At 45.8% G+C, this 18,227-nt stretch overlaps 2 protein-coding genes across 5 annotated transcripts in view; one reads left to right on the forward strand and one right to left on the reverse strand.

The window, feature by feature from the left end:
- CDC42BPA (CDC42 binding protein kinase alpha) overlaps nt 1-9,077 on the forward strand; it is a 151,846-nt gene extending 142,769 nt beyond the window's left edge. For all 4 annotated transcript variants that reach the window (XM_082757476.1, XM_082757473.1, XM_082757474.1 and 1 more), the window contains 3 exons: nt 1,804-1,921; nt 2,663-2,820; nt 4,136-9,077. In XM_082757476.1, the coding sequence (XP_082613602.1) occupies nt 1,804-1,921; nt 2,663-2,820; nt 4,136-4,267 (408 nt within the window). In that variant the 3' untranslated portion in view covers nt 4,268-9,077. The remainder of the gene's footprint in view (nt 1-1,803; nt 1,922-2,662; nt 2,821-4,135) is intronic.
- Nucleotides 9,078-10,829: 1,752 nt separating this feature from the next.
- COQ8A (coenzyme Q8A) overlaps nt 10,830-18,227 on the reverse strand; it is a 36,542-nt gene continuing 29,144 nt past the window's right edge. The window contains exons 9-15 of the mRNA XM_082756547.1: nt 17,338-17,419; nt 16,265-16,358; nt 15,493-15,634; nt 14,150-14,257; nt 13,315-13,380; nt 12,722-12,808; nt 10,830-12,214 (exon numbers count right to left, since the gene is read on the reverse strand). Of these exons, the coding sequence (XP_082612673.1) occupies nt 11,921-12,214; nt 12,722-12,808; nt 13,315-13,380; nt 14,150-14,257; nt 15,493-15,634; nt 16,265-16,358; nt 17,338-17,419 (873 nt within the window). The 3' untranslated portion in view covers nt 10,830-11,920. The remainder of the gene's footprint in view (nt 12,215-12,721; nt 12,809-13,314; nt 13,381-14,149; nt 14,258-15,492; nt 15,635-16,264; nt 16,359-17,337; nt 17,420-18,227) is intronic.

Below are 18,227 nucleotides of genomic sequence, written 5' to 3' on the forward strand. Positions count from 1 at the left end.
CCTTGTCATTAAATGTAATTGCTCTCCTTGCAAAATGAAATGTAGGTTTATACAAGTATGAAGCGCCTTCCATGCAACTTCAGTGTGCTAATTGCAGTGCACACGTTTCCTGGTGCTGCTCTTGGGTTTCCTCTTTATTTCTCAAAACACAGCAATAACCTCTTCCCTTGACTATTTGTTCCTTTATGTAGCATCAGAGGAGTCCCTGTTCGTTATGCACAGCCAGGTTGCTCATGCTCTACGCTGTAACTCAGGTTGTTCATTGCATGGTGAAGGACAGGTACAGAAATTTAGTATTTGGTGCTACAAAGTAGGTTGTTCGTTCTCATTTGGAGAAAAAAAAAAAAAAAAAAAAAGGTAAGCAAGAGGCAGCAACGTGATCCCGCAGGTGATTTAAAATAGATCCTTATAAGCCTCTGGGTATAAATCCTCAGTGACAACTCTGCAGAAGCGGTTATGGGGAGAATTAAACAAGGCTTTTCCCTTAGTAAGGTCTCTGATACTCTTTTTGGTGTTTGAGAGAGATTTTAAATTCTTCTTTGTTTTTCGAGTGTTAAAAATGAGTCGTTTCTAGTCCACTGAGACGAAAAGCAAAGATTTGAGTGTAGTAGCAAAGAGGTCTGTAATAGCAGTGACTCTTCAAGTCTCTGTAAAATTGGACTGACAGCAGATTGGCAACAATTGTCTGATAAAGGCTGCACTATATAATACCTATTCGTTGCAAAGCCTTTATCTAAATATCCACTTTAAAATATATCCGGAGAAATAGTTGGTAGCTGAAAGTCGCTGAGAATACCTGAGGGGTGGTGGGTGGGGGAATCTTTGTTCTGGTCTGAAATTTGCATGACTTTGCTGCAAATAGCTGTAAATAGGCATTGCAATAGAAAATGTTGTTTTATTGTGTTTTATTTACCTTATCTGAGAGAGTGGATGGGAAAATAACTAAATATGGCTAGGAAGAAATTAACAGTTACTGCTGGAAGTGTTTTGTGACATGGAAATAAACTGATGCTCAGAGCTACCTGCAGTTCTTTCCACATTCTGCATCTGTAAAGGTTCCCTAAACTTAACTCTAGTTAATGCTCATGACTTAATAGTGGAAATCATGTTAGCCTCGTGTTTAGGCAGAGATAAAATGATAAGAAAGGATATCAGAAACCCTGGGTTAAAAAGCCAGCTCATCTTTAGGCTAACTAAGCTGAGAATCCTTTTTCCCCACAGTTAGCTATAAGTTAACAGAAGCAGAAATAACATCTCCAATTAGTTAAAAGTATTGTTTTCCCTTCACGTAATGACAAAACCTATTTTTAAGGAACTGCCATATCCAAGCAGAGGCATTGTGTTTTATCTCTCCCCTCAGTAAAGGACCACTTCAGCCCAGTAATAATTTAGAAAATCTCGCTGGAACTCAGGTAGTGACAATGGAAATACATAGAAAAACTGATGGCGGGTGCCCTGGTCATCCTGTTTGAGCAGGCTGGAAACACGAGGCGGATTGTTACTTTGGTTCAATTGATGGAGGTCTGGAGAAATGCTGTTAGTCCCTTCAGAATCACCCAAGTAATGGAAGACTGATCCAGCAGGTGGTGTTAAAACTCTGCAGGCGTTAGGGATTAATGTGGTTACCATAGGAAGTTATGTAGAGCTGCAGAGTTGGTTTGCAAACTTTGCTGACATGCTGCTCAGACAATTCATACCTGGTAAGGTTGGGTTGTTAATGGGTATTGGGGCCTTCCTTCCTAACATCCAAGGTTGAACCAGCAGTCGATAAAAAAAACTCGTTGTTGTGTGTCTGCATTGCAGAATCTTCGGCCTCAGGAAAGTCGGACTGTGTTCAGTGGCTCCGTCAGCATCCCATCGATCACGAAGTCCCGCACAGAACCAGGACGATCAATGAGCGCAAGCAGCGGGTTAGCAGCAAGTAAGCAAACAGACCTGTTGGGCTGGGGCTATGCACAAGTGTTTTAGGGAAGTTAGAATTAAAACAGCATTCTTACCTTTGGGACTACTTTGCTGCTGCTTAAGTGTTTTAAATCATTGCCAAGTTGTTCTCAAGTTCCATGGTTACTCTTTGGTGCTGACCTGCACAGAGCTGTTGCTGCCTCTCTTGCTGCTGGTGCAGAGAGGAAGCAGTAGGAAACTGACTGCTGGTATGGAAGTGTTGTGCTGCACTGAATTGGAAACCCTTTTCCTAGTGCTGCCATGCTACCTCATGTGCCAGTCAGCACAGGTCACTGCCACCAGGCAAGTGATTAAATAATAGAGCATGTGAAAACAGCCAGCAGCTTGCAGAAAGCACATATGTCTGCTGTAATCTGTGTGTGCTGGCGTGACCCTACGCACTCCCTGGGGAGATGCAACTGTAACGAGGCTGCCAGCACAGCAGTTTCTTCAACTGCTGTCTCTTTAGGGACACAGTGACTCTGTCCGTGCTGTGTAAAGCGTGCTAGCCCTGACACACCATGGGAAGAACCAGAGAATCCCTAGGAAAAACTGTGTCTGGCATCAGACCAGATAAAAGCCCACACCAGCTGCAAGCCATGAGCTGAGCGTCTTGGAGCATGCTGAAGGAAAGCAGAAACAGCTAGAGGAACAGCTAACAAAATTTCTGGTACCTTGACCGGGCATCTGTAACACAGCTTAATTCCTCTGCGTGTTTTAGGATCGTCTGCACAGAACGGCAGCGCGTTGCGGAGGGAATTCTCAGGAGGTAGCTATGGAGCAAAGCGACAGCCGATGGCATCGCCCTCAGACGGCTCCTTGTCCTCTGGTGGCCTGGACCAGGGCAGTGACGCACCGACAAGGGACTACGAGCGAGAGGTGAGTGACGGGATAAAGAGGAGAAAATCAAAGCGTGTTGGTAAGGATGAGGAAGTCAAATTATGTCAGGGGTTTGGGTGGTGTAAGAACTTCTTTACAGAGAAGGCCGATCAAGCATCAGAATAGGCTTCCCAGTGACGTGAGAGAGCCCCTATCCCTGGAGGTATATAAAGGGCATGTGGACATGGCACTAGGGTACGTGGTTTAGTGATGGGACTGGGTAGGTCAGGCTGACAGTTGGACTTGATAACCTTGAAGGTCTTTTCCAAGCTAGATGATTATACAATTGTGTTCTAACTCTGTTCCTAGTATATAATGTGTAGAAAATTCTCTTTGCACTCCTCACCTGTAGATACAGGGACAGTAAGGTTCCCAAAAATACTGGCCCAGTAGACCAGCAGCTTGGTAGCAACATCTCACAGCTTGAAGTGGTGATACTACTTCTGCCCTTTATTTGCAGACTCGTAAGCTATATTAGCAAGTATTTCACAGCAGGCATTTTGTCATAGTCATCAGAGTGCCTGAAGTTAATGAGGTAATTTAAGAATTATCATATAATAATTTCCTCTAGAGCAGAAACTGGATTTGATCATTTACATTTTGTGCAAAACAAGACTGTAATTATGACTGGATGACAATCCTGCCCAGTGCTAAACTCAGTCCCTCCAGCCAGGAGTGTTTTACATAGGAGGGTTCAAGCTGAAGCTGGCCAGCCAAACTCCACCAGCCTATTTTCAAACCAAGGAATGAGAAAACCAGAGCTCACACAGGCTTTTCGTGGTACAGAAAGGCAAGTGTCAACCCAAACTCAGGTCAGACATACTTGCATTCTGCTGTACTCAGGAAGATCTAATTAGAGTATCCTGACCAGAATCATTTGAATTAATATTCTGGGAGCGTCATAGAAGAAACTGTGATAAAGCGTGCACCATGAAGATTCCACCAGTTAGTGAAGAGCATCCTGGGTTCTAAGTTGCAAAAAGGCAGGAGCTGTTGTAGCTCACAAGCAACTTGGAGTTGCACACTCAGGCTTGTGAAGAGGCCCTCAGTAATGTGCAGACTGCAAGAATCCCACAGGTGTTGTACCCTTATTTCAGCATCAGTTATGCCTACTGTAAGCAGCAGATTTGACAGCTTACTCTTAATTCCCACCCCCTTGCCAAAAAATTCTGAGCAAAGAAAATTCCTCCATATTTTTGGACACAAGCAAAATACGTGCAGGCCTCTGAATCCAGTCACCTGTTGCTCAGACACCCAGAGTCACGCAGACTTTGTGTTGTTACTTACTGGTGTTTTTCCTGTCTCTTGGCTGCAGGACTCTGACTCTCCAAGACACTCTACTGCGTCGAACAGCTCCAACCTCAGCAGCCCTCCCAGTCCAGTTTCTCCTCACAAGACCAAGAGCCTCTCCCTGGAGAGCTCTGACCATGTGAGTTGGGACTCATGAACTGCTTCAGCTTTCAGATTCGACATCACAGCAGCTTGCTGTCCCCTTCACCTCTTCCAGTTCCCACCTTCATCATCTTAACCCTCCCCGTTGCCCATCTCAGTGATCTGGGAGTGGGCTAGAGAGGCTGGTCGTCTTCAGCACTGTTCAGCACTGCCTCACCCTCTCTTCCCCAGATTTGACAGCAGCAAATGAGCAAAGCTAGGGTGTTGGTAAATACCAGATGCTGTTAGATTTGTATTATTCTTGGTTTCATTTTTGTGGTTACAGCTGCTTTAAAGACATATTTATCCCACCCCCCAATTCCCTCAAAAGTAGCTTAAATAGACCAGACCAGTGTCAACAGGAGAAAATTTAGAGGGATTTTTTTTTCATGCAATAGCTTGTTGTACTGTACAAAAGTAGCACAGAGACCCCTTCCCCTGCATGGGGAACGATCAGTATGTCAGAGGCACATAAAAGCTTTCAGCCACCACATTTGAATGTCAATCTGATTGTTGCCAGCAAATCCTTATTGATTAAGATGATGCATATTTTACTACCGTACAGAGTTTAAATAAATACACAGATGTTAGAGTAAAATATGTATGTATATATTTAAAAAAAGGAAAAAAAAATCAAAAAAAAAAATTGTGTATGCAGCAGAAGATGGATGCTTATTTAAGAGAGCCTTTAATTTAAGATTTGTGTTGTCCCTGTTTTCATGCTTGGTGATATACAGACTTGCAGGCCTGGCCTAAAACCTTTTGCAGGACAGACAGTCATTTACTCACGTTGCGCACCATTTGCTGCACTGCCAGGAGTCCCCGCAGTACTTTCACGTTTCTTTACTTCTGGCAGTGGTGTAGCTGAGGCTGTAATTCCCGCTTTCATGTTACTCCTCCTCCTTTGCAAAAATGACAATGATTGGAAAGCAACCCCTGCCCTGAGAACCAAGGGCCCCGGTCAGCCAGGCGGCTGCCCTGGGTTATTCTGTGCTAGCTGTGCAGCTGAGATACCTTACGGCATGCTATGGTAGAGGTCCTTACAGCAGCAAGGGAGCTCAGTGCCGCAGGATTCAGCAGGAAAACTGCTTCCCTGGGACAGCCTTTGGCCAGGTTTAAGGAAGGGAGCAGCCTTCCACGTCCCTTTCATCATCCCCGAACAGCAAACTGTTACCGTTGTTACCAAATACTAGTTTGTAATACACCAACCAAACGAGTGCTCTTATCCTGAAGCCAGCCGTCGCTGGCTGTGCTGTCACTGTAGCAATGAAGAACCTTGAAGACTGACCTCATACTGTTCACACTGTGGTCATCGAAGATGCCTAGCCACCCACAACTGCCGTGCTGGCAAGGTTGTTTTTCCTCTCCCATGCTGTGGGTTTGTGCAATTTGCAGTTGTTTCTGTGTGCTCACCTGCTGTTTGGTTCCAGTAGCAGTTCAGGAGGCCAGAAAGTATTGCAGTGAATGACAGAGCCTGCTGCAGCTGCAGAAATAAGTAAAAAGCTGGAGCTGGTCATGCAGTCAACAGAATAACGTGAGAGGCCGATGTACAGATGTGTGGTAAGAGCAGATGTCTCATCTCTTCATTTAGCAAGGCAGATGTGTTTTTTATTTGGGAGTGTTCAAACAAGCCTCTTTTCTCAGTAGTATTGTTGCTGGTGTTTATACTATTACCATAGCCAAACATGTGAGGGTTTTCTGCATTTAGAATACTGTTTATTGGTGGGTTTCAGAAACTTGCTATGGCTCTTAAACCATTACATATTCTTGCGGTCAGCAGTGATAGAGTGTTTCGCCCACATAGAGATGTTTGGAGTTTTCCAGTTTGTGTCTTCTGTAATGGAAGTTATAGATAAGTTCAAACTGTGTACAGTAATTTCCAGGTATGATCCCAATGTGAAACAGGGAATGAGACACAGATCGTTGCCTGTACCATTTTATCATGCTGGGTCTCCTAAGTAAGATTTCTCTTTCACTCTGAATCAAAAGGCTTGTCAAAGTTTAAGCTCATTAAATACTATTTTGGGACAGGAATTCAGTATTATTTTTGAAACCATCATATCAAAAACCTGTCTCTTTCCCTGATTTGGGTTTTTCAGAGTAGCAAGACAGTAGTGTGTGGTTTTTCTTTTTTTGTTTTGTTTTCACTTCAAAGCTACTATTTTTGCAAGCCTGGCATTTAATATTAAAAGCTTTAGCAAACAGTTAAGCACTTGAAATTAATTCCTTCCAGAAGAGGTTTTCATTGTTCTGAGGGACAGATAGGCAGGGCATTATTGGCATTACTGAACTCCACATCGGCTTCTTTTTAAAGGCTGCATATTGCTTCAAGTATAGCCACTCCTTTTTTCCCCCAATTTCGTCCTGTTGGTGAAGCATGGCCACACACTCTTCAAAGACTTTGCAGACTAGTTTTGTATTTACTGTATGTTGTATTTAAATATTAATGTTATTTTGCTATTCAGAGAAGGCATTTAAACGGCGGTCATTTAAGACAGAGCAGCCTGTGTGACAGGTCCCCAGGAGAGGGTCACAGCATCTTTTTTATGCATTTATTTTTTTCAGTTGAGCTGATGTTCTACATGAAAATGGAACCCAAAGAGCCACTACACAGAACACAATGAGAATAGCTAAATGTGCATGTTTACTATGTTACAGCACCTGAAAGGTATTGCTAGCCCAAACTGACATTTTCAGGCAGAGCAGAGGTCAGCTGTGTTAGAACACTAAGATCCACAGGACAAGAGCTCCACAGGCCTATGCTGTTTGCACACCACAATTTTTAAGCTTTGGCAGTCTCCTTTAGGATCACTATATTTAATCATTTGTTTGGTACTGTGTATTTTTATATGCATCTGTTAAAAAGAGAAACAGAAACTGTTCTCTCAGTTGAAACACAAATGACCACATCACTTACCTGAAAGGAGAAAGGGTGTCCTAGGACTTGAATAGTTTTTATATATTTAGGGGCCATTTGGTTATACACAATTTTAAACCACACTCATCTTTTTTTGTTGTTATCAACACTGAAAACAAACGCATACTGTAGCTGAGCTTTTTGAATACTTATTGGCTAGGAAAAGTAACTTGGTCATTTGAACTGTAAAAGACTTTTGCCTGGTATCTTAAAGACAGTTGTCTCTTAAGGCTTGATGTCTCTTAAGGCTACTTTGCACTGTAGCATTGTTTCAACTCCACAAGTAGAGGGCTGCAATTTGTCCAGGGAGCTTAAAAATCTCCACCCCTTTTTTTTTTTTTTTTTTAAACTGTAGCATATGTTCTGTGTACACAATATGTATCTAGCTGTTTATTTCTTTTTGGCTGAGACTGAAGGTAGCTTGCATTTATGACACTACTTAAACATATGGGTTGTTGGTTTTTTGTTGTTGTTTTTTCCTCTTTTATTTTGTTGGCAACAGAAGATCTGAAGAGTCAGGCAGCTACTAAGGACTCCAGGTTACAGAATGAAAAAGGTTTGGTCAGTAGCTTTCCCCTGCACGTGCATGGCCAGAGGCGTGTGACTTTCCACATTTCATGAACCCCAAAACAGGGTTATAGTGCTTTCTTCTATATTGTACCTGACCTGCAGAAAACAGCTGATGGTGTCACAAAACATTCCTGTTTCTGGTGAAGTAGCTTCTTTTCCTCTTGGTTAGTTGCTGCAACTTGTTATGATGTGCATTTTTGTCCATTTTAACAGGTTTCAAAACTAAGTCAAAAATTTTGTCTTTAACACTTACAAAATTAACGGCCAAGCATGTTTTCCTCATATATGCAGCAGAGGGGAGTAAAGGGGTTTCTCATACCAAAAAACAAAGTCCACAAAGCATAGTATTCCTATAGAAATAGAGGCTAACCACACCAACTGGCTCACAGAATATTAGCCTTCCAAAACACTTTAACAGGAAAAGATACTAGCCTCAGCCAGACCCTAAATGACAGGACAAACATGCTCTGGGGTAGTAGTTTCTTGTTCAATTTTGTGTATGCTGTTTGGCTTAAATGAATACATGAAGGGCAAAGCCTGCTGTGGTGCAATGACCCTGTACCTCCTTAGCCTGAGAACCAGCGGCACATTCAGCTTCTGTGGTGTTTTTTTTTTGTTTGTTTCCACATAGGCGTCAGTTCCTTGGAGGAAATGAGACATTTTTTCTGTACTAACACAAACTGCACCCATCTGCATGTTCTGTGTTCATGCTGTATTTGATCGATGCCCTCAGAAGCACGTCTGCTACAGACTTTCCATTCTAAATTCAAACTCTACCTTGTCTTTCTTAAATGCAGAGGAAAAAATAGGTTATACTAAGCTATGGCTGGAGAGTCTCATCCACAAGGAAGAAATCCACAAGCAAATCAGTGTTGGTATTTCAGAGCAATTATATCTGCCTTTTTATGTATGACAGTTTCATTTATTTAAAAAAAAAGGTTTAGTTTTTTTTTCATTGTAATATCATTGTACAGTTTTGCATGGCCTAGATGTAATCACTTTTGTGTTTTAGAGTATAAAAGCTGACAAGTGTGCGTGCAGGGGAAAGATTCTGCTTTTTTTTTTTTTTTTTTTGCCTCTTCTCACTATTTTGTTTAATGCCCTCAGTGTTGTAGGGGACATTGTAAGAGATTCTTTGCTACAGAACAATGATGTAGATTCTTTTGCACAGAAATATTTAAGGTGGAGAAGTCAACAATGTAAAAATGACTTACCACCACTATTTTATGTCGGTAACACACTTAATATTAACCTACTTTGATGTACCGCAATAAAACAGGGAACTGTTAGAAATGCAGATGGTTTGTCTTTTTTTCCCCCCCCATACCTCTCCCTGTTAAGGTTTGAGGAGGAAATGGAAAGGGGAATAATCACCTTCTAGAAGATAAGACCAGCACAAGCACACACGTGGAAGAAAAGCAGTGGGTACGTAGTGCTATATAGCTTTAGCAGCTTTCAGACAAATTTAACAGAGCCTTTTGTAAAAATTAAGCCAAGCCACTTTATACTTTGGTATATACTACAGTATTTGTGACCACCTTCTCAGGTCATTTGTTCTGTGTTGGTATTTGTAGTTGTTGTTTCTGAGGTTCCTCCTTGATTTAGTTCTGTATCAAGTGTTTCAGCTGCCTTAACGTTGGAGGCTGGATTCTTACTTAGGTATGGCTGAGCTGCCTCCTCCAAACTGAGTCTCACGCATCTTGAAATGCATCTCAGAATACCTGCAAAGTTATTTGGAGTGTGTCCTGACCTGGTCTCACCTTCCACCAGTTCCTCCACAAGCCATGATATTTCCTCCACAGCAGAGACTGTTTGTTGGGACATCTTCCTCCTCGTTTGTTGTTGTGCTGGCAATAAGCTTGGCTTTGATAACAAACATCAATCCAGCAATCCCTCCCTCCCCTCCCTTGTGCAGCAGGAGCACTGCTGCTGTTGGTCCTGTGTTGCGAGCAGTGCCCCCCAGCATCTTATACAAAAGATCTGTGGTCATGCAAGCAAGGGCGTAATGAATCTCCTCCGCCTGTGCTTACTGGCACTGTAATGCTCTTCAGTTATTTTGTTTTCCTTACAACTATTCCGGACATACTGGCTGTCCATCAGCAGAAACTTTGCTAGTTTCCTTGGCAGCTTTTTGTCCCTTGCTTTTGAACATAAACATTTACCATCTCAACCCATTCCACCATTTTTACAGCTGTGACATCTAGAGCCAAAGGAAAAGTAAACAATATCTATCAGAACGCAAAGCACTAAGAGAAGTTCGTTCATTAGTGAATAAAATTAAGCAGCTTTATGCAAAACTATTACTCTGTTACTATTACTGAATAGCAGTGTTCACACGTCTCAAAGTATCAGAACTAACCTGACGAGTGGTTTTAGTTGAATCAAGTACTACTGGATCGTCCTAAAACAAGCCTGAAATCAAGCAGGTTATATGTTTATGATCCTGGAGGAAAGGCAATACAAGAACCTGTTCTCCTATTTCTGATAGATCCCTACTGAGAGAAACCATTTATTCACCTGCTCTTTATCTCTGGCAGTGCCAGCAATCAGGCTTTCTTACCTAATGAAGTTTAATCTCATACAGCCCTCTGCATGGCTGGGCTGTGCTAACCAAGTAGGCTCAGCTGCTGCTAAATGTCTTGCCCTTGACAGACACGGATGCCTGCCTCAGTGGCACCAGATAAGCATCAACTCCAACAGCCACTCTTTCTTCACAGGTGGAGGAAGGGCAAAAAGAGCAGTGTCCAGGAACTCTTAATAGAGCAAGTAAAAAGGGAAAACAAGCAAAAGAAAAAGTTAATTACCAGGGATTTTAGCGGCCAGACCGATCGATGTTCAAGCTGACATCCCTCTGGCTCCAGGTAAACTTGCCATCACTGTCACCATGTGACACAGCTGCAATGGAAAAGTGAAGGAATGAACAGGCCACAGTTGGCTTTGCGAGGGTAGCAGCAATTCTTTGAGCAAACAACTACAAAAGGGACGTGGAAGGGTCCCCTTTCCTGTGCTGCTGTTTATCTCAGAGAATAGGACACGGTTTACCTTTGTAGTCACTACGCCACCAGAAGATGGAAAGACTGCAGGCCCACAGCACAAGCACTTTTTTTTATTGAAATCAGAACTCATACAGGTACAGGCTTTGTACAAAAAAACTAAGAAAGTATATTTGCTAGCTTGACTCCAATAGTTTAAAATTGTGCGTCTGGTTTTAAACATGTGACAGTTGAAGCTTGAAATGCTCATGAGAGACACGACGTCTTTGTCTGCCTTGCCATAAGTTCTACATTACTGGAAAACAGCCAAAACCCCAGACTAGCTTTCAAGTTAGGAGTCCAGCAAACAATTGGTGTCAGAGATGTAGCTTATCTAACTCACCAAAGTCAATACCTACCCAGCAGTGAAGAATCCCACTCTTTGTGCTCAGATGTAGTTCTGCTGAACATTTGCCTCCCAGAACCGAGAAGAGTTGTGTGAGTATGTGTGTATTTAAAAGATATTGGCACTCAATTCACAGGTTTATAAAATGTTTCCTATGTTTGCCTTGCAAGCCAAAGAGAAGCAGAAAACATAAAACTTCATGTTATGTGTACACGCATCCTTTGCATTACATCAGCATCACTAAAATCCAGGAAGGTTCTTGGACTGCTGCCACTGGACTTACAAAAACAGGAGAAAGGGGGGCTGAGTGTGTCTGTGGTAGGGTACACCTCTGTATTTCATTCTGTAAGTCACAGTATGAAAACTACTTGAATTCCACCTTAGCATGAAGGTTTTAAAAAAAAAAAAAAAAAAACAGACAAGAATTCCAAACATTTCAATACTAAATTCCACTCTTGTCCTCCTTCCCCTACCCACTATATGTTTAAAAAAAAAAAACAAAAAACAATATGCAGCTATCATCACAATGTTAAAAATGTATTCAAGGTAGTTGGCTGGTATCCTGAAACAGTATACAAGCACTCACGACAGTTTCCAGCAAGCTGCAGACAGTCCTGGCAGTCGTGTCAGACAGACAGAGCAAAGAACAGCTTTGTCTCCGTGAAACTCACGCTTGGCTTCCAGGGCACAGGCTGCTGCTTCTCAAGAGGATGGAGAGTTAGGGTGCAACACATGGGAGGCGAGAACATTCCTGGCAAGGCTCAGACAAACCGTGCCCTCAGAACAAGGTACGTTAGTTCATTATTACTCCTCTGGCTTCTTGCCCCGAGTGCTCCAGTATTTGCTGTACGCCTCCTGGAACATGTTTTTGCAGGGAATTTTGGCCTTCAGTTTGGTGCAGATAAGGAACGATCCCCCCATCTTCCGATGAAGAGAGTAGGTCTCTTCTGGTGGAGGGACAAGCCGATGCTTCAGCATGACTGGAATTAAACCGTGGATCTTTTCCGTGGTGCTTTGGTTGCCGAAATCAAAAGGTTCCTCAGACGCAAAAGCCTCTCCCAGGATGAGGACAGCATTTAAGTGTGCATCTTCCATTTCCTGCCCAAAAGGAAAGGGGCCCAAATTGTATCACTAACCATTTGGAACACCAGGGAGAAAAAGGAGAAATACTACTCCTAACAGCAGCCAACTAGGAGAAATACCTACCTCTACCCACAACGAATGTGACCCCCAGACCCTGACAGACTGATAACCAGTTAATTCCAAGCACCTAAGCCTCCCAGAAGACTGTCTGCCCAGTCATGAAGGTTCAGCAGCGTCACTACCTGTCTTGCTGAGGGAGTGAAGGGAGATGGAGGGCGTATAAAAGAAAAAGTAGTTTGGGGGTTAGCAGATGATTATTTTAAATAACTACATTATCATTTTGTTCTTGCTCCTGCTGCCAGAACAGAAGGAGAGAACAAAATCATGAACATTTTTCCCCTTCTCCCTCAGCTTGGCAACTGGGCTTTCAGACTGCCGTCAAGAAATCTCTAAGTTAAGACCCACGTTCTTCCGCAAACCTTTCACTGGCCACTACTAGAAGTAAATGCTTCTGCTCCGTACCTTGACTTCATAACCAGTGAGGAATTTCATTTCAATGGACTTCTTCAGTACTCTGTCTCTGTCCATGTCAGCAGCTGCCTTGATTACCTGAATAGGAAGAACACTTTCAGGAGAGCTAGGTGATGACTGAAAAAAGCTTTCACACAAAAAAGCGCGCGCACACGCACACACATATACACGAGTGCATAAATTTGCGAGTCTGTAAGCAGGCCACAGGAGAAGCCAGGCAATGAACAGTAGAAGCAATTCCCCCACACCCTCATATAAAAATCACTGAATTGTGAGTGGGTGAGAAGAGGGGATCCCCTTTGAGATAAGCTCTGCCTGAGTCTCCCAGTGAGCAACGTTACAGTTCTCCACAGCTGTCACGTAATTTAACCATCAGGACACAAGCACCAAAGGCTAGCAGCAGCCACGCACAGAGCTATCGTCAGGGATAAAACCGGAACCAAGATCTCATCTCCACTCCTGCTTCCCTCTACAGCCAGAAGCGGATTCAATACAGACACAAAACAACACAGCTACGAGAAGAATTGTGCAAGTACTCTTAAGAACCCCAGCGCAGCACGCTAGAACACACTGCAAGTCCTCACCTCAATGTAAACGTCTGTGAACTTCTCATCAAACCCTCGTGTTGCTCCGAAGTCCAGCAGGGCCACCTGGAAATGAACAAACCCTTCAGCACTGCAGTACCAACCTCTTCAGGTTGGAGGCCCGACCTGAGAAGACTCCCAGTGCCTTCAGGAAGCTCAGCTTGCTGGAGCACTTTTCCACTGTCTCAGCTTCCCCTTAATTCCTGAATTCCCTAGCAATAGGGCAAGCATTTGTTCTGGTACATGACACAGGAGGTGTGGCCTGTGCTGACACTGTCACACCTGCCCTGTAACCCCACCCAGGCTTGCTGCTTGGGGACAGAGCAATGCAGAACCTTTTCCCAACAATTCTCAACACGTCTCAGGGCTGAACAAGCAATTCCATCCAGCCTGCAGGGTACAAGCAGGCAGCCAAGCCAACCAGCAGGACATCTGCAAGTGCTTCCCCAAGCACCGGTATCTTCAGCATAGCACAAGACCAGAGCATTCAACTAAAACCCATTTGTTCAGATGTGCCCTGGTAGGACACTGCCAAATACAACTTCCCAGTGACACATTTCAAAGAAAGAAAAAAAGACCCCGAGGCTCAGGAGTTATCTGTGACTGGATCCTGGGCCAAAGACGGGCAGCCCAACAGTTCCACGAGCCCTGTTCTCCCTCCCACCCAGACCAAGCAAGTAGAAGCAGTGAAGGGCCAGGTTTCACTGTCCTGCCTGCTCAAGGAATCCATGAGAGAACCTCAGTCAGAGCTCAATGAACTCTGAGAATGGGGAATAATCAAAAGCTGGTGAAAAACAGCGCTAGCGCAGGCAGAATGGGTGCTGCTTGCACCTACCTTGTGTAACTGTGGGTCATAGAAGAAGTTTGACCAGTTCGGGTCAGTCTGCATGTACCTGAACTCAAACAGCTCCCGCAGACACAGTACGAGGATGTGGTGACAGATCTTGAAAACCAGAGAGAAAACAAAAAATCAGTAGGGTGGCAAGCCCCATGCATGCATGTAATTACAGTGGGCATGAGCACACGCCAGGAACACAGGTACCATCTGAAATGAAGGCAACGTAGCTCCCAGGAGGCAAGATGCTGCTCCAGGGCACTCAGAGTTAAAGGCCCAAAAGAAGCTAAGAGTTTCTTCCTGCAAAGCCTCCTTCCCAACAGCATACAGAGCTAGCTTCAAACCTTTACCTAAAGGGGCTTCACTACGTGCACACAACCACCAAGCACCCCTCAGCAAAGCCTGCTGGGCTCAGCACCCGCCCAGGCTGAGGGAGCAGCAGCAGGCACACGAGCTTGGGACTTGAAGGCATGGAGGAGGCAAGAGCACAGCCTCTAGAAAGCCTGCTACCATATTACATGCAGCAAAGCCTCTCTGTGAGGACACAAACGGGAGCCTGTTCAGTGCAGCTGCCAGCCTCATCCTGCCCATCCTCAGCTGCTCAAAGGCCCGGTGACACCGCCTTCAGGAGGAAGATCAGTAAAGGCAAGCCAGACCCTGCTGCAGGACACTGCCACTTGGGGCAGAAGGCTGTGGGCCTGCCTGGCCAACTGCTTTGCTTGCAGGGCAGCACTGCACCACCCCAGAGCCTCTGAAAAGCAGCCCAGGTGATGCAGCAGCCCATCCGAGAGAACAAGCCACAAGGGCAGGCAGCTCAGGGGGCTCAGGCAGCCAGCTCTGGCCTGTCTCCATGTCCAACGTGGCACTGGAACCTGTCTAGGGGAACATACACCCTGCACTTTTCCCCAGTGACCTGCTAACAGCTGACAGCTCACAACAAGACCAAAAAAAAACCGCCACCCAACCACAAAACATATCCAAATTCCAGGACAGTTATTTCTGCTACTAAAACAGATGCTTCTCCCACCACAGCACTCCAATCCCTTGCTATATTGGGCACCGATACGCACCCACCACCACATCCCCCCTCCTGTTTACTGGGGTAGTTTTCCAGCAGCTCTGTGCAGCACGGGCCAGGCTCACAGAGGGCGATGACACCCAATCACTTTGGCAAGGGCATGAAATTCTCCTGCAGTCCCGTCCAAGAGAACAGCTGCAGAACAAAACTGTTCTTCCCCCAGAGCTGGCAATTCCTCCCAAGCTTAGGGTCATCTGAGAGAAGCAGGGCACCCAGGAGTTCCTCAGCTAGACCTCCCCTTTAGCCACCCCTGTGACCACAGTACCTCATTTCGGATCTCCTGGCTCAACCCCTCGGCTTGATCCAGTGGGAAGCCAGACACAAGCTCTGTGGTCAGGACGTGTTTGCTGCACAGCTCATCCACTACCCGCGGGACGTAAAAGAAGGGGTGGTCTTTCAGCAGCTCCCTAGGGCACGGAAGGAAGAGAGGAGAAGGTCAGGAGCCCCGCAAGCAGGTGGGTCCCTCTGCAACATCTTGAACAGCGCACGGCTCCTTCACGTAACCTGGTTCACAGCCGCTGCCCCTTCCCCACACCCTGGCTGCAGCTGCCAGGGAATATTTTCCTCAGTAGCTCTAGCAGGGATCAAGTCACCAGAAGCCATGCCAGTGAGTTACAGCTGCTGGTGACTCCTGAGGTCACATCTCCTGCTGAAGGAGCAGCTTTAGGAGGGCCTCCAGGCGGTCACATTGAGGGACACCGGGCTCCTTTGGTCATCCCACCTCAGGGCCAGACTACACGTACAGAAACTGGCCTTTTGCAAGGAGAGCAGGGCCAACGTTCTGCAGGGTGGGCAAAGAGGGGGCATCCAGCCTCCAGCAGCACTCCCAGGTCCAGCCTTAACGTAAAAGCCATCAGGACCCAGTGCTACAGTGAGAAAAGGGAGCAGTCACTGCTGGTGGCGTTAGGTGCTGTAAGAGAGCTGAGCTGGGTCCCCAGGGCATGGAATTCACCTCCCCGCTGCCCCTGCAGTTGAGGAGCCTCCCTACATTTCACACCCATGTGCAGAGACAGGTTGGGGCACTGGTGTGAACATACTGGAATTTCTTCGCGCAGGCAGCTTCTCTCTGGTAGTCACACTCCAGGGCCAGCTCTCTGCTCAGGACTTCAATCAAATGCTCAGGGAACAAACCTTAAAAGCCAAACAGCAGAGAACAGAGTAGTCTTAGGAAAAAAGCCCCTCAGGCTAAGCTTGCCAGCACTGCAGCTGAGGAGCAACCTGCTGTCCAGCCAACTCAAGGCTGAAGAATACGAGAGGTCCCCAGGAGCCACCTCCTCTTTGCAACTGGAAGCAGTTTGTACGGGTAACCCCAGGCAGTGGCCACGCAGCTGCTCCTTCAGCAAGGCACATCCACAACGTGCTCACACAGCTGGGCCCGTCCTCCCCATCTCCCACCCACGGTGCCTGCTCCTGCTCTCTCCCTCGGGGCAGCTCTGGTGCTGACAGGGCTCTGCAGCAAGACGCGTCAAGGCAGCAAGACTCATCCTGCAGGGCCCTGAGCCACCACAGAGCAGTAGCCAGTTTTTGTCACTATGCAGCCTGATCTGAGGGCAACATCTGCACAGTGCCACTACGATTTACAGCTGCTGCATGCAGGTGCTTGGAATGAGGAGCAGTTAATCCTGCATTCACTGTGGAAAAATGGGTGTTCTCCTCTACTATAGGAAAGCACTGAGAGAGCCCAGGATCTAATGGGTCTCCAGCTCTCCACAGCTCTACCCATCGCTCTCTGCTCACCCCAGTCAAAGGGATGCAGGAAATGCAGGGAAGAATGAATTCTGCCAGCATTGGCAGAAAATAGCAGGGACAGAGCAAGGATACGTTATATGAACGCTGCCCACGTTTCATGGCTAGGAGGCCATCAGGCACTTCAGACTGCCAGGAGTCCCTGTGAGTCCTTCGCTGGAGAAGTGCACAGGTACAAGCGTATGTTACTCTGGCAGGTGCACACACACGACCAGGGAAAATAAACACAAGTGCACTTCCCACCCCACCGAGTGAACACTGGAGCAGGCACATGCTCAAGGGCATGCTCTCCAGTCTGTGGAGAGAAGTAAGCAAGGTACAGGCCTCCATGTGCTAGATGACACATGGATCTTGGTCTTTTTACCTTCAGGGAGAATGTTGCTCATGCTCAGGACAGTCATCAGGTTATTAACATCGCTGTTGATGCTCTGGGCAACTCCAGGGTACTGCAGGACAGAACGGGAAAGGGCAGTGTTACGGCTGGATGAACCCAAGGCAGCCAGTTGTACAGGGCAAGATAAAAACACCTTCCAGCTATAAAAACACCTTCCAGCTCAACAGGAACCGACCCTCAACACAGCCACCTGCAGCGTGGCAAACAGAACGGCCTTTTCAGTTCTTCTGGCATGGACTCTTCTAACATGAAAGAAATCCTAAGGCGGAAATCCCAGCAACACACGAAACCCCTCAGACACACAAATCCCAGTGACAGCAGCCAGCCACTTTCCTACCCACAGCTGAAAGCACACGCCACTGACAGCCCCAGAGTGTTTCATTCATCCAGAGCAGCAGGGCAAGCAGCAAGACCACACACCAGTCCTAGAAAAGGTACCTCCTCCTGTTTTTCACCTAGTCTGTAAAGAAATGAACCAGCTATGCTGTTGTGGGGCAGGACGTATGGTGCCACAGAGTTACTTTCCATTGCTACTGCCTTGGGCTAACTTCAGAGGTCACTTTGGACACAACTAGCTTGAGAAGGAGCCAATACCCATCCATATAATCTCTAAAGCCTCCCAGTTTACAAAATAAACCAACAACCAGATAACCAACTTTGCCTGAGGTCCCTTCCTGACTAAGCAAGTTCCGTCACTTCTTTTGCATTATAAAGCATGCCGTACAAATAGTTCCAGCTCCGGAACTTAGTTGCTAGAAATACTTGGTTGAAGTTGCTGACAGCCCTGAATAACCCTCAGCACTGTCAGACTGCCATTTCTTAGCAGCCAGTGCTTGTTTGTCACTTCAAACTTCTATAAC

This window comes from Aythya marila (assembly GCF_965140915.1).
Source record: "Aythya marila genome assembly, chromosome: 3".
NCBI lineage: Eukaryota > Metazoa > Chordata > Aves > Anseriformes > Anatidae > Aythya > Aythya marila.